This window comes from Panicum hallii, chromosome 5 (assembly GCF_002211085.1).
Source record: "Panicum hallii strain FIL2 chromosome 5, PHallii_v3.1, whole genome shotgun sequence".
Lineage (NCBI taxonomy): Eukaryota > Viridiplantae > Streptophyta > Magnoliopsida > Poales > Poaceae > Panicum > Panicum hallii.
The window spans coordinates 56,354,324-56,366,302 of record NC_038046.1 but is presented as its reverse complement, the minus strand read 5'-3'; the positions used below and the strand labels follow the sequence as shown (position 1 = coordinate 56,366,302).

Here is an 11,979-nt window from a genome sequence, read left to right as displayed (position 1 = left end):
CCTCTTTGCCTCAACAGCGGCATTGGGGAGGAGGTGGTCCGGCCGGGGGATGTCGGGTCGCGGCGGATAGGTGCGGTACAGCTCTGTGTGTCCCTGCAGAAGTTTCTCCAGTTAGCAATGGAGTAATAGAGGTTGATTTCAACAAAAAGTAGTCGAGTACTTACCGGTTTGGGCGGATTTTGCGTGGAGAATAATTTGGGCACGTAAGGCATGGTGTCCACGTCCAGCAACACCCGCTGGACTCGCTGGAGTGCGGCTTCGTCCGATAGTTCCTCTGTGCACATGCGAGAAGGATCAGCGGAGCCTGTGTACTCGAATCCAAGCCGGTGGCGTTATTGGATCGGCTGGACGCAGTGTTTGAAAAAGGAGAACAAGATGGAAGCACCGGTCACTTCCTTCATCTTCTGTGCCTCTATGATGTCCAGCAGTTCCCTGACTTGATCCATATCTCCACTGGAAGGTTCAAGATTCCACTCCGGCCTCACTACAGGCGGTCTGTTTGATTTCACTGGGAGTTGGGGAGCATGGTTCTCGATATAAAACCAGTGATTTTTCCACCCAGGAAGGTTGGAGGGGAATTTGTATGATAGATATTTGTCGCCGGCCTGCTGACGCAGTTAGATGCCGGCGCCCCCTGCAACGGAAAGGTTTTTTGATGTGGGTTGTGGTTTGATACGGAAGAGGAAGCGGAAAAGATCCCAGTGGGGTTCGATTCCGAGGAAAGCTTCACAGAAATAGTAAAAATCGAAATGTGGCAGATGGAATTCGGGTTGAGGTGATGGAGCTCAAGCCCGTAGTAATACAGAAGGCCGCGGAAGAAAGAACAAGAGGGGAGGGCCAATCTCCGTTTGGCAAAATGGAGAAATGTGACGATTTCGTCAACATTTTCCATGGGGAAAGGTTCACGGTAAGAGGGGCGCCAGTTGACAAGATTCTTCTCTTGTAGCAACCCCTCAGAAACTAGCTTGTTTAGATCGTTGAGGGAGCACTTACTGTGTGTCCACTCCGCAGTCGACGGCTGCGCTTCCTTCTTCTTCCCTTCGATCTCTGACTTCTTGGACGCCATCTCCGATTCGCTTGCCACGAGATGCTCGGGGGCTGCGGGGAGAGGGGCGGGGAGATCGGAGCGGGGGGATTTCTTTGGGGGGATGGCGGCGGCGCTTGGCTCTGATTGGGGATTTTGGTGGCTCTTGGCAAAATGCAGATTGAAAGCACAGTTTTTCTCACTGTTGTCGCGGGGTTAAATAACCAGCGGGGTGGGGAAAGTTACTGTTCCGAAGTTCAAGAGTCGTTTTTAGGAATATTCCGAAGATGAGAGGTTATTTGGTGGACTGTTTGGATTAAATATTCGATTAATTATTTTTTTCAGGGCTAATTAGCCCAAAAAGGGGTTTTCCGGATTCATGATCTAATTTCCATCATTTGTATCATCATTTTGGTAATTTCTCAAGTTGTTATTTTTTAGCCTTCATGCCACGGTTTTCGAATCCTTATCTCCAAAATTGTGGGATTTGGATTCAAGGCTCGGGGCTGCGGGATACGTGGCATCGATTACTTATTTTTCAAATTTCTTTGAAGGATAAGGAGGATTACAGACTAATGGGACCCTCAGCCTGATTCTCCGATTCAACCTAAGGCTCGGGGGCTACTCCATATGGAGTGCGATTTTTAAATCGCACACCATAACAAAAATTCGGGGCATGAGCACCTCATAGCTTCGATGCAACCAAGCAAATACTCAAAGAAGGACTTCAAGACAAAGCTTCTGAAGAAGTTGAAGACTACTTCAGAAGTACTCGATAAGCCTGCAGTACTCAGCTACGAAGAGCTCGGGGGCTTGTCAGACACGGGGCCACGGGACTGGGTACATAACGTAGTTTAAAGAGGTTTAAGAGATTAAGCCCGTCTTATCTCTTGTTTATCTCGTTTATCTCTTATTTATCCCGTTTAAGTAAGAGATAGAGCTAACTGGTACAGAGGGAATCTACTCGAGATATGTTCTGGTACGATTCTCTGGCTGGTGTTGGTTAGTATCTTTGTAACCCTGGCCTCTCGGATATATAAGGGAGGTCAGGGACCCCTCTCAAAACACGACCTCTAGGTCATTCTACACCTAAAGCAATACAAACCACTACAGGACGTAGGGTATTACGCACCTAGCAGTCCGAACCTGTCTAATCTTTGTGTTCCTTGTACCATTGAGTTCCTGATCTCGGCGTTCCCTCACCCAAAATCTACCACCTTGAGTATACCTCTCGGTGGGCAGCCGGTTAAACACCGACAATTATGTATGTGAGTGGATCCACGACTTTACCAGCCTAAAGAAAATGACGCAAAAAGATTTCGATGTACGTATCAAATTAATAACAATTTCTTGCATTTAATTATGTACATGTATGAATTTAAAATAATGATGTTTTTAAGTGACAACTTTGGAAAATGAAAGAAGACCTCATCGAACCGGAAAGAGTCAAGGCAATTCAAGAATCATTCTGTGGATTTCTGATAGATGATGTGATAAATCTCGCCGGTGAATTTTATGCCGATCATAGGATAAGCGCGGGTTAATTGGATGAAAACAAGAAAGACAGTGAACAGGAGTAATATTTAAAGTAATTGTAATGAAACAACTTATATAGCTAATTGTAATACTTGATCCCAAGTATAACATGTGAAGTGTATATAAACTGTGTGTGTGTGTGTAGTCGTTGCTATGCGAGATATAAATACGAATATGAATGCTACCTATACGCATAAGGATACGGATATAATACGAATACGAATACAAATTAAAACTAAAAAGAAAAAGAAAATAAAAAATAAGCAAATAATATAAAAACGAACTCACCAGCCAGTGCTAAACTACCACCCCAATCACCCTGCGTGGCGAGCAGTTTAGTACCGGGCATTGGGCTCGGTACTAAATGCATGCCACTCTAGTACCACCCAAACTGCACCTTGCGACCCCCGGTTCCGCCTGGAACTAATGCTGGGATTTAGCTCTCTTTAACTTGATGTTCTCCGATGATGACGGTTTTCAAAAGATCACCCATGCATGTCATGCATGCATATAAGTAAAATAGATGGAGAAACGTACACGTACAAGGCGACGACGACGATCCAATCATTCAAGGGGTATATATTAGTTTGGAGGTGAGATCTCACCGTGGGACCCAGTTACATGCTATCGCTGATCCCATTACATGCTAAGACAAGAGCAGGGACAACCGTCCACGGCAGTTTCGATTTGCTCATTGGACATGCATGGTGACTAACTTGTCTTCTCAAGAATTTTAGAATTTCCCCCTTTTTTGTACGGTTTCAATTCACCGGGTGGATGAAAACAATGCAAACAACAAGCGTCTCACGTAGCTTGGCTGACAATTTGTCTCTCTCCCCAACTTGAGAAACTGAAGTTGCTTTCTAGATAATGGGAAGAACTCGAAGCTACTAGCTATACTATGCCCAGGCGAGGGGCATTTCTAGATAATTGATGTAGATCTAGTCGAAACCTAAATTTATCATATAATTTTGTATCAATCAAGTCCATGCAAAAAAAATATGATTTTTCAAAATAAGAGAAAATTCAAATCATAACATAGGAAATTATCCAACGTGTTAGCTCGTACATATCCATAAGGGGTGGATAGCGCTTGAGGACTTCTCTTTATGGGCTACTACTACGAGCCAGCATGGATACTTATCCATGTCGGCGCCGTTTCACCGCCCATAGATGAGATGACACAGATAAGTGTTTTTCTGGTAATGAATGATATTACAAAAATCAGGGGTGTATATATATAATTGTGCAGATTTATAAGAAAGTAGAAAGATATTTTTTTAAAAAAAAAGTAAAAATAGAGAACGGTTACACTCAATACGTTTCTTTTACAAAGATACTACTTTTACTTTCCAGATGTTATATATATATATATAGTATTTTCAAGTAAAGGAGGATGGTGCACAATCTACCCCATGCACATGTAGGTGTTCACTAGGATCTACTACATACCAACAAGTGACCAACGATTGGTGTGGGTACTATCATTATCAGAAAAAAAACGATGGGTGGATACTATCAACAGTTATCCTTTTGAGACGACCAAGAAAAGTAGATGGAAATCTACCTAACAATTGTCACATTTTAAGAGCTGTTTCAAGCTATCTTTTTTGGACCCAGGGCTAGAGCCAGGAAAAATTATTTGGAGGGAGAGGGACAAATAGTAACAGATAAATTGCAAGGAGAGCTATTACTAAAACTGTCTACTTTATTTTTTTTAATCGGTACACAAGTAGAATATATAATGTTTTGTGATTTGAATGGCGACTAGCTAGTGCATGCTTGGTTGAGAAATAAATTTAGAGCCTTTTTAACTTAGCTTTACCGAAGAAGATTAAATTAAAGGTGCAGCTCCCAATTTTAGGGGCGTTTCTTTCCAACTTTTAATGCCTTTATTTACTTGTCATGAGTAATCTTTAGCACACCAAATTAATCCACGTACGTAGCCCAGAGCAGAAGACAACGTCTGGCTCCAGGCAATAGCAGCTGTCTCACTCCTTAAATATTCTTTTAGTCATCTACTATATATGTTGAACAATTTTGTTCCTCTTTCTTCTTCCAAGAAACAATGCAAAATAATACTGCCAAAAAATGTTTTACAATTCCGCCTTTTCTTCTTGTTTGGAAGGTGAAGAACACTCGCACAGCTTAATTGCCATCCTCCGTCCGCCGTTGATCAGATCACCATTGCGGCGGCCGGCGGGCGGCCCGCAGGTAGCTGCCCCCGGTCCCGGGCGTGGCAGAGAAGAGGAAACCGACGCCGCGGCAAACGATCGATCCCCGCCTGTCCACGACTCGCCTCCGGCCTCGGGATCCTGACCCAATCACTCGCCACACCCTGCCCTTGTCCCGTTCGGTTGTTCCGGCCATCTCGAGCCAACCGGATCCCTACACATGTGTTCGGACCATCCCTTGTTTTACTTGCAGGGCCACTAGCTAGCCGTGGCGCCTCTTGTTCCCGTCCCTGGCCTTCCGCTGGTTTCATGCCTGTTGCTTGCCGGTTTTATTTCAAAAGAAAAATGCCAATGTATTTTTCATCTCAATGCCACAATGGCAAGATGTTAGAATTGGAAGAGATTTTTGGAGAGGTGATGAAGATTCCGTGGCGGGAAATACGACAACAACCTTAAACTGGTCCTTAATTAGGCTAGGCTGATGATGGATCGCAATAACCGCGTCCGCTTTCCATGTGTGCGTATTAATTGGGTGCCAGTGCCACTAGCCCAGCTGCGGCACGTACGGGCTAGATTTGTCACTTGCGCTGGTGCAGCAGCTGGGTGGCCTTGTGTGCGCCACATTGCTCCAACCCCCTCCGTCTCTCTCACCACATTTTGGACTCCCCAAAACGCCATCGCCTCACCCATGAATTCCCCACACTGCTCCCGCCCCTATCTCTCTCTCTCTCTCTCTACCTCTCTCTCCTGCCTGATCATCCGCTACGCTCCAAAACCTCCCCCCCTATATATACCGGGGCATGTACTTCTCTGCTTCTCACACTTCTCTCCGGCCTCCTCATACCACTAGTGCAAGGTCCTAGATTTACACTTGGTGCTTGCTTAGCTTGTTTCTTTCTAGCAACGATAATTGCTAGCAGCTAGCTGCTGGTGTGAGTGGCCTGGTGTGATCTATTAGCCGGCCGGCCGGGATCGGGGATTAGCGAGTGCTACTACTACTAGCTCGTAAACAAGCCGCAGCAGGCAAGGCCGGCCGGAGATGCCGACGCCGTCGCACCTCAAGAACCCGCTCTACTTCGACTTCCGCGCCGCGCGGCGCGTGCCAGAGTCGCACGCCTGGCCGGGGCTGCACGACCACCCCGTCGTGGACGGCGGCGGCGCGCCGGGGACGCCGGACGCCGTGCCGGTGGTGGACCTGCGGGACCCGGGGGCGGCGGTGGCGGCCCGCGTGGCGCGCGCCGCCGAGCAGTGGGGCGCGTTCCTGCTCACCGGCCACGGCGTCCCCGCGGAGCTCCTGGCGCGCGTCGAGGACCGGATCGCGTGCATGTTCGCGCTGCCGGCCGCCGACAAGATGCGCGCCGTGCGCGGGCCCGGGGACGCCTGCGGCTACGGCTCGCCGCCCATCTCCTCCTTCTTCTCCAAGTGCATGTGGTCCGAGGGCTACACCTTCTCGCCGGCCGCCCTCCGCGGCGACCTCCGCAAGCTCTGGCCCAAGGCCGGCGACGACTACGCCAGCTTCTGGTACGTGCGTGTCTACAGCAGCAGCCGGCGGCACCGCCACACGTGCGCCTCGCCTGCTTCCTTCCTTCGCCATGCACGTACGGATCGATCGTTCACGCGCACCGATCGAAAGAAAGATCGACGTGTCCCGGTCAAGGCCATGCATGCATGCAACCAACACGCCTCTGGTGTTACCGTGTCGTGCTCAAACCGTTGGTCTGTGTCTGTTGCCTACAGTGACGTGATGGAGGAGTTCCACAAGGAGATGCGCGTCCTGGCGGACAAACTGCTGGAGCTGTTCCTCAGGGCGCTCGGGCTCACCAGCGAGCAGGTCGCCGCCGTCGAGGAGGAGCGGAGGATCGGCGAGACGATGACCGCCACCATGCACCTCAACTGGTGGGTGCCGTGCCATGGCCATCAGACCATCTATCTATGAGTGATGATCTAGCTATAGGCTGTGTCCAGAGCTTGAGACAAAGAAACTAACATGGCGTGACGTCGTGTCGTGTCGTGCAGGTATCCGAGGTGCCCGGACCCGCGGCGCGCGCTGGGGCTGATCGCGCACACGGACTCGGGCTTCTTCACCTTCGTGCTGCAGAGCCTCGTGCCGGGGCTGCAGCTGTTCCGGCACGGCCCGGACCGGTGGGTGGCGGTGCCGGCCGTGCCGGGCGCCTTCGTCGTCAACGTCGGAGACCTCTTCCACATCCTCACCAACGGCCGGTTCCACAGCGTGTACCACCGCGCCGTCGTGAACCGGGACCTGGACCGGATATCGCTCGGCTACTTCCTCGGCCCGCCGCCGCACGCCAAGGTGGCGCCGCTGCGGGAGGCCGTGCCGCCGGGCCGGACCCCCGCGTACCGCGCCGTCACGTGGCCCGAGTACATGGGCGTCCGCAAGAAGGCCTTCACCACCGGCGCCTCCGCGCTCAAGATGGTCGCCGCCGCCGAATCCGACGACGCCGACGCCGCCGTCCACCAGCCGCTCGTCCTCTCCTCGTAGCCGATCGATCGCCGGAGACGCAGACGACGCATATTCTACTACACCCCGAGCAAACTAATCAAACAACCAAAATCCCGATGAAATGGCATCCATTCTCGCTCCCGCGCATGCAGAGCGGCGGCCGGGCCTCCGCACCTGCTCGTCCTCCACCTCCACTGCTGTCTGAAGAAAAAAACTAAGCTGAGACGAAGACAAAGACGAAACGAACGAAGAGGAAAAGGACATGATGCTGTAGCTGTTTCTTCTAGTTGCAGGCAGGCTGCTCCCAGCCGGGTTTGTCGTTACTGACGATTATTACCCTGATTATTAAAACTAATCTGAATTGATGCATGTGGTTTGGCATTTGGTACTGAAGGCAGGCAGACACACCTAGCCAGCCTGGTCAATGATAGGCCTATAATCTGATCCTATTCTCTGTTGTTTTCCTTTTTGTCTGAAAAAAATGAAAATAATTGATCCGGCCGGCCGGGTGTACTGATAGCCGATTGCTGATGCAAGAGGCTGCGAGCTGCAGTGAGCACCAGTGACCAGCGGACAAACAAACAAACACACACACACACACACACACACACATACGGTTCTTGGATGTATAGGACACACCTGGCTCGTACCGTCGTACACACAGCCTCAGAGCGCTAGCGAAAGAGGAAGAGACAGAGGCGCATATGCCCTGCTGCATGCTCGCTTGCTTGCTTCCAACAAGATGCATGGACAAAGCCATGCTTCCTGCAACAAGTTACTACGAGAAGCTTTACTACTAGTTCCAGTAAAACTTAGCCGTATTAAACCTCTTTTAAAAATCGTATTTTTCAAGCGACTCAAAGATTTCTTAAAAAAGAATCAAATGTTTTCGGAAAGCTAGCCATGGCTGTTTATTTCAAACGGAGCCTTTGATCGCAACTTGTGATGCGTCTAGGCCTTAGGGTATGGTATAGAGCGGGTACATTCTCAAGGGGTAGGGCTGGCTGGGGGTTCGCATTGCAAGCGGCCAAGGGAGCCTAGCCCCTTTTGTGGTGCCGGCCGGGCTGCCGGGCCTGCTTCCTGAACGAAGGAAAGACCGGGATCCTGAGGAGATCTGCAGGGGGATGGATGGGTATCGTCCGCTTTTACCTTTTGAACCCTGCCTGGCCGCATCCCACTCTCCGCCGCGCGATGCAAACCAGGGGGAAGACGCCATGGGACATGAGAGGTGAGGCCCGATCCGCCCCAGGCCAGGCCATAGCCCCAACTAACATTCAGAGGCTGCAACTTGCAAGACAGTGTCAGTCAGTGCTCAGCACTCAGGAGTCAGTACCAGCGCAGCAGCGCTGCCACCGTATTCATATCTCCCCCCTCTCGTTCATAGGCCATGCCAAATCGGATGCCATCTCCAAATATATCTGTGGAAGTTGGGAATAGCTTCATTCGGTCATAAATATAAGTCTTATCTGAATTTTAGATACGGCTTCTGAGTTCTGATATATCGCTTTGGCTAACAATACCTACGAAACCATATGCACAGTTGGTTAGGTACCTTAGCGTGAAATCTACCATTTGTGATGACTTTGTCAATATTAATATTTTCTTAGTTCACGGTCTCTCGGAAGTGCTCACGTGGGTTCAGTATGCGTGCATATTCAAAATGATAACTCCATAGGCGCAGAAATTCATAGTATTTCCAACAGAAAGAAAAACATGATATAAGCTTGTACAATTGCAATAGCTGATAGATTAATGACCTAGCATGTAAAAGAGAAATGCCTCCTATAACTGAGGAAATGTGATGATGATGAGCGGAAGAATCATCATACTTGGAATAAAGGCTAGTAGCGATCTTTTAACCTTTTCAGTATAAAAGGTTAAGTCAACAGTCTAAATAGATATATGTACTTATGATCACGGATGGTGGCTTGCATCGTACTAAGCTATGTGGCCCGTGGGGCTGCAAATGAACCCCCCCCCCCCCCCCACACACCCCCCCCCCCACACCCCCCAAAACCAACAAACAAGCAGTGATTGCCCTAGTTAGCTACACTCCAATAAAAGCAGGTTCATTGTAGTATGCTGGACTTAATAAGATCCAAGGTCATTACTCATGCCCTGCTAATTAATCTATTATTTGTTGATGCATGGTCTTCTGCACTGCCTGGTAGCCCCTCTAGCATGCCGCTCGCACCAGCCAATCCATTGTCCCTTGATTGTACAAGACAAGTACTAATTGTTGTTTTGTGGTTCCAGTTCTCCTATTATCTAATAATTTTGCTTATATTTTTTGTTCAAAGGATATAAATTTGTCAATTTATTTATTGATGTATCTAAGTCTAAGAAAAATCCCATATTGCCATGTAAATATTGCTATAATCTTATCAGGATAGGGCTGTTCGGAAGGGCTTCTACCAAAACAGCTTCACCAGTGAGGCCAAATCTTACCTCGGTTCGCGAAACAGCTCTAAACTATAATACATCAGTTTACAAAATCATATGAAGTCCGATCCTTCTAAACAAGCCTTTTGATAGTGCTGAAGTAGTGCACCCTCTCAGTTTCAGCTCTAGCTTCATCCCTGTTGCAACTATTTCATTTCACTCTCATGGAGGTGGAGAGACTACGCGGCGAGTGAGGAATCCATGGGGTGGACTCCGTCAAACAAAAAGGAGCAGGAGGAGTAGTGAGTCAGCCGGTGAATAGCTGGCTGAACGAGCCAAGTTTTGTACAGCGAGACACCGAGTAAATGAAACAGCAATTAATTCATCATCATCATCACCTGAACGGACGCGGTTCTGAATTCCCCCTGTCATTCTCTCAATTCCTCCCCGCTGCCAGCACTCATCTGCCGCAGCAGCAGCACAGCCAAGTGGCCATTCAACGCAACACAGATGGTGTTGTAAAGCCAATCGCAGCTGCAGGTCAGGTCAGGGACAGAGCCGGCCAACCTGTTCCGCACGGATCAATAAACAGTTCGGGCTCCGGGACCGGACGAATGAATTCTCGAGCGAGTTCGGCCCAGCTGCAGGTTTTTTGAATCAAATCTTCCTTGACTTCGAGTCTTCAACCCATCGTTTTAAAAAAAATCTATTTGAATTCGGGAACGATCTGTGTCCGTGTGGAGCCAGGAGAGAAGCCCCTGGGCCCGGCGACCGGACGCTGTAGGGGCTGATAAGGATGGGTGTTCCGCGGCGGCCCAGCTCCTGTCTGCCGCCTGCCGGCCGGGCGCACGCAGCGGCAGCTCCCCCCGCCGTCGCGGCGCGATCGGGGCCCCGCGGCTGCCGGGGTGGGCAGGGCGCGCGCGGGGCACAATAATGCTTCGATCCGTAGCGCCGCCCGATCCCAGCCCCGAGCCTCACGGTGAGAGACACCATGATGGACGACGTCGCGCGAGGGCGCCGGAAACCAGCGCGTGGAGAGGTCTTGGCCGACGGCCTGATCCTCCGGGTGGTGGTGCTGGTGGTTATCCGGGTGCCCTCCGGTGATACGCGCCCCGGTGGGTTTCGGCTCCCGACACGGCACCACATGAAGGAAAGCGACGGCGGGCGGCCGGCCGGCATGGCTGCGCGTCGCGTGCGCAGCCGCTGGCCGCTGCTGGTGCCGTATCTGGGCTGAGAAACCGGTCGCTCCGCGTGCCTGGCAAGGCATCGTGCCGTCGCCGTCGCGACGCGGCGCCACGGATCGATCCTGCTCGGTGGCCGCGGACCGGCGATCGGCATGCGGATGGCAGCCTGGCGGATTCATTTCGTTCCAACTTGACCGCTGCGGAACCCCTGCTGGATCGCTCAGAGGAAGTTACTACGGCCAGGGGGGAGCAATTGGTGCCGAGAAGGATTGTTTCAGGGTCCGGACGGGGTTCTGAACGGAGCAATCAAGACGCCGGGAGGGGGGGACGACGGGTCGTCGAGGACGCCATGGCATGCCGGAGGATTGATGCTGCACCGATCCGGTGTCCCTTTTGAAAAGTCAGGACAGGTCGCCGCGCAGCGAGTTACTCTGTCTGATGCCGTGCGTTTTGCTCGTGGTTCCCGTTCGGCGGCGAGACGAGGACCACCTCCGCCGGGATCAGAAGCTGGCGTTGCTCCCAACCCAATCATTTCCAGTTCCAGATGAACACCACCAGCAGGCAATGCATATGGGGTTACTACACATGAACGACTGAAATGAAATACATTATACGTGGATGATGATTGGTAGATCCAGCCTGGTCCAGCCTTGTGAGATTCTCCATGATCATCTTGATGAGATCGTAAGATAATAAAAGACAGACCCATCATTTTTTTAGAATTTATCCTCTTATACTCATTTCTTCTCTCTTCATTACAAGTTGTGTGGATGCTCATGCAAATTGTACAGATAAATCACATAATAAAATGAAAAAAATCGCCTATATTCTCAGCATTGGGTAGCATGACGTAAACACGACATGATTCGGCACGAGGCACGAGCCAAAGCCCCACCCCTACATTCACGCAAGGAACAGTGCTCGCTCGCCACACTGCAGCGGCACAGCGGCAGCCGCTGTAGCTTCAGCTCATCATGCCGCGGCCAGCTCTCGAGTGGAGCTGTGGAGGGGCCACGAGATCGAGCGCCCGCTGCTCTCCCCCCGTCCCCATCCGGTCCGGCCACGATCCGCGGCGGCTACCATCTAGAAACGCAAGCGGAACAACGTGGGCGCCTTGCCACTTCCTCGCCGCACCGCACCGATCGGCCGCGACTGTAGCCTCGCTGCAGGACGTTTGGGGTTGGGGCGCCGCGGCGCCTGACAGGCGTGTGGCGGCCG

The 11,979-nt window shown here is 50.9% G+C and overlaps 1 protein-coding gene across 2 annotated transcripts; it reads left to right on the top strand.

Moving 5' to 3' along the window:
• Window positions 1-5,571: 5,571 nt before the first annotated feature.
• Window positions 5,572-7,641, top strand: LOC112894234 (gibberellin 3-beta-dioxygenase 2-2-like). 2 transcript variants are annotated; one of them, XM_025961873.1, is made up of 3 exons: window positions 5,572-6,255; window positions 6,472-6,630; window positions 6,751-7,641. In XM_025961873.1, the coding sequence occupies exons 1-3, from the start codon at window positions 5,774-5,776 to the stop codon at window positions 7,232-7,234; spliced, it is 1,125 nt and encodes a 374-aa protein (XP_025817658.1). In that variant the 5' UTR covers window positions 5,572-5,773; the 3' UTR covers window positions 7,235-7,641. The 2 variants fall into 2 exon arrangements, with proteins under 2 accessions (XP_025817658.1, XP_025817657.1); XM_025961872.1 differs by having other exon boundaries at window positions 5,572-6,630.
• Window positions 7,642-11,979: the final 4,338 nt, after the last annotated feature.

Excerpts from the sequence above, each read along its gene's own strand:
- LOC112894234 (XM_025961872.1), top strand. The coding sequence starts at position 5,774 with ATGCCGACGCCGTCGCACCTCAAGAACCCGCTCTACTTCGACTTCCGC. Across the intron at positions 6,631-6,750 it reads GCCACCATGCACCTCAACTG|GTATCCGAGGTGCCCGGACC; the intron begins GTGGGTGCCGTG and ends CGTGTCGTGCAG.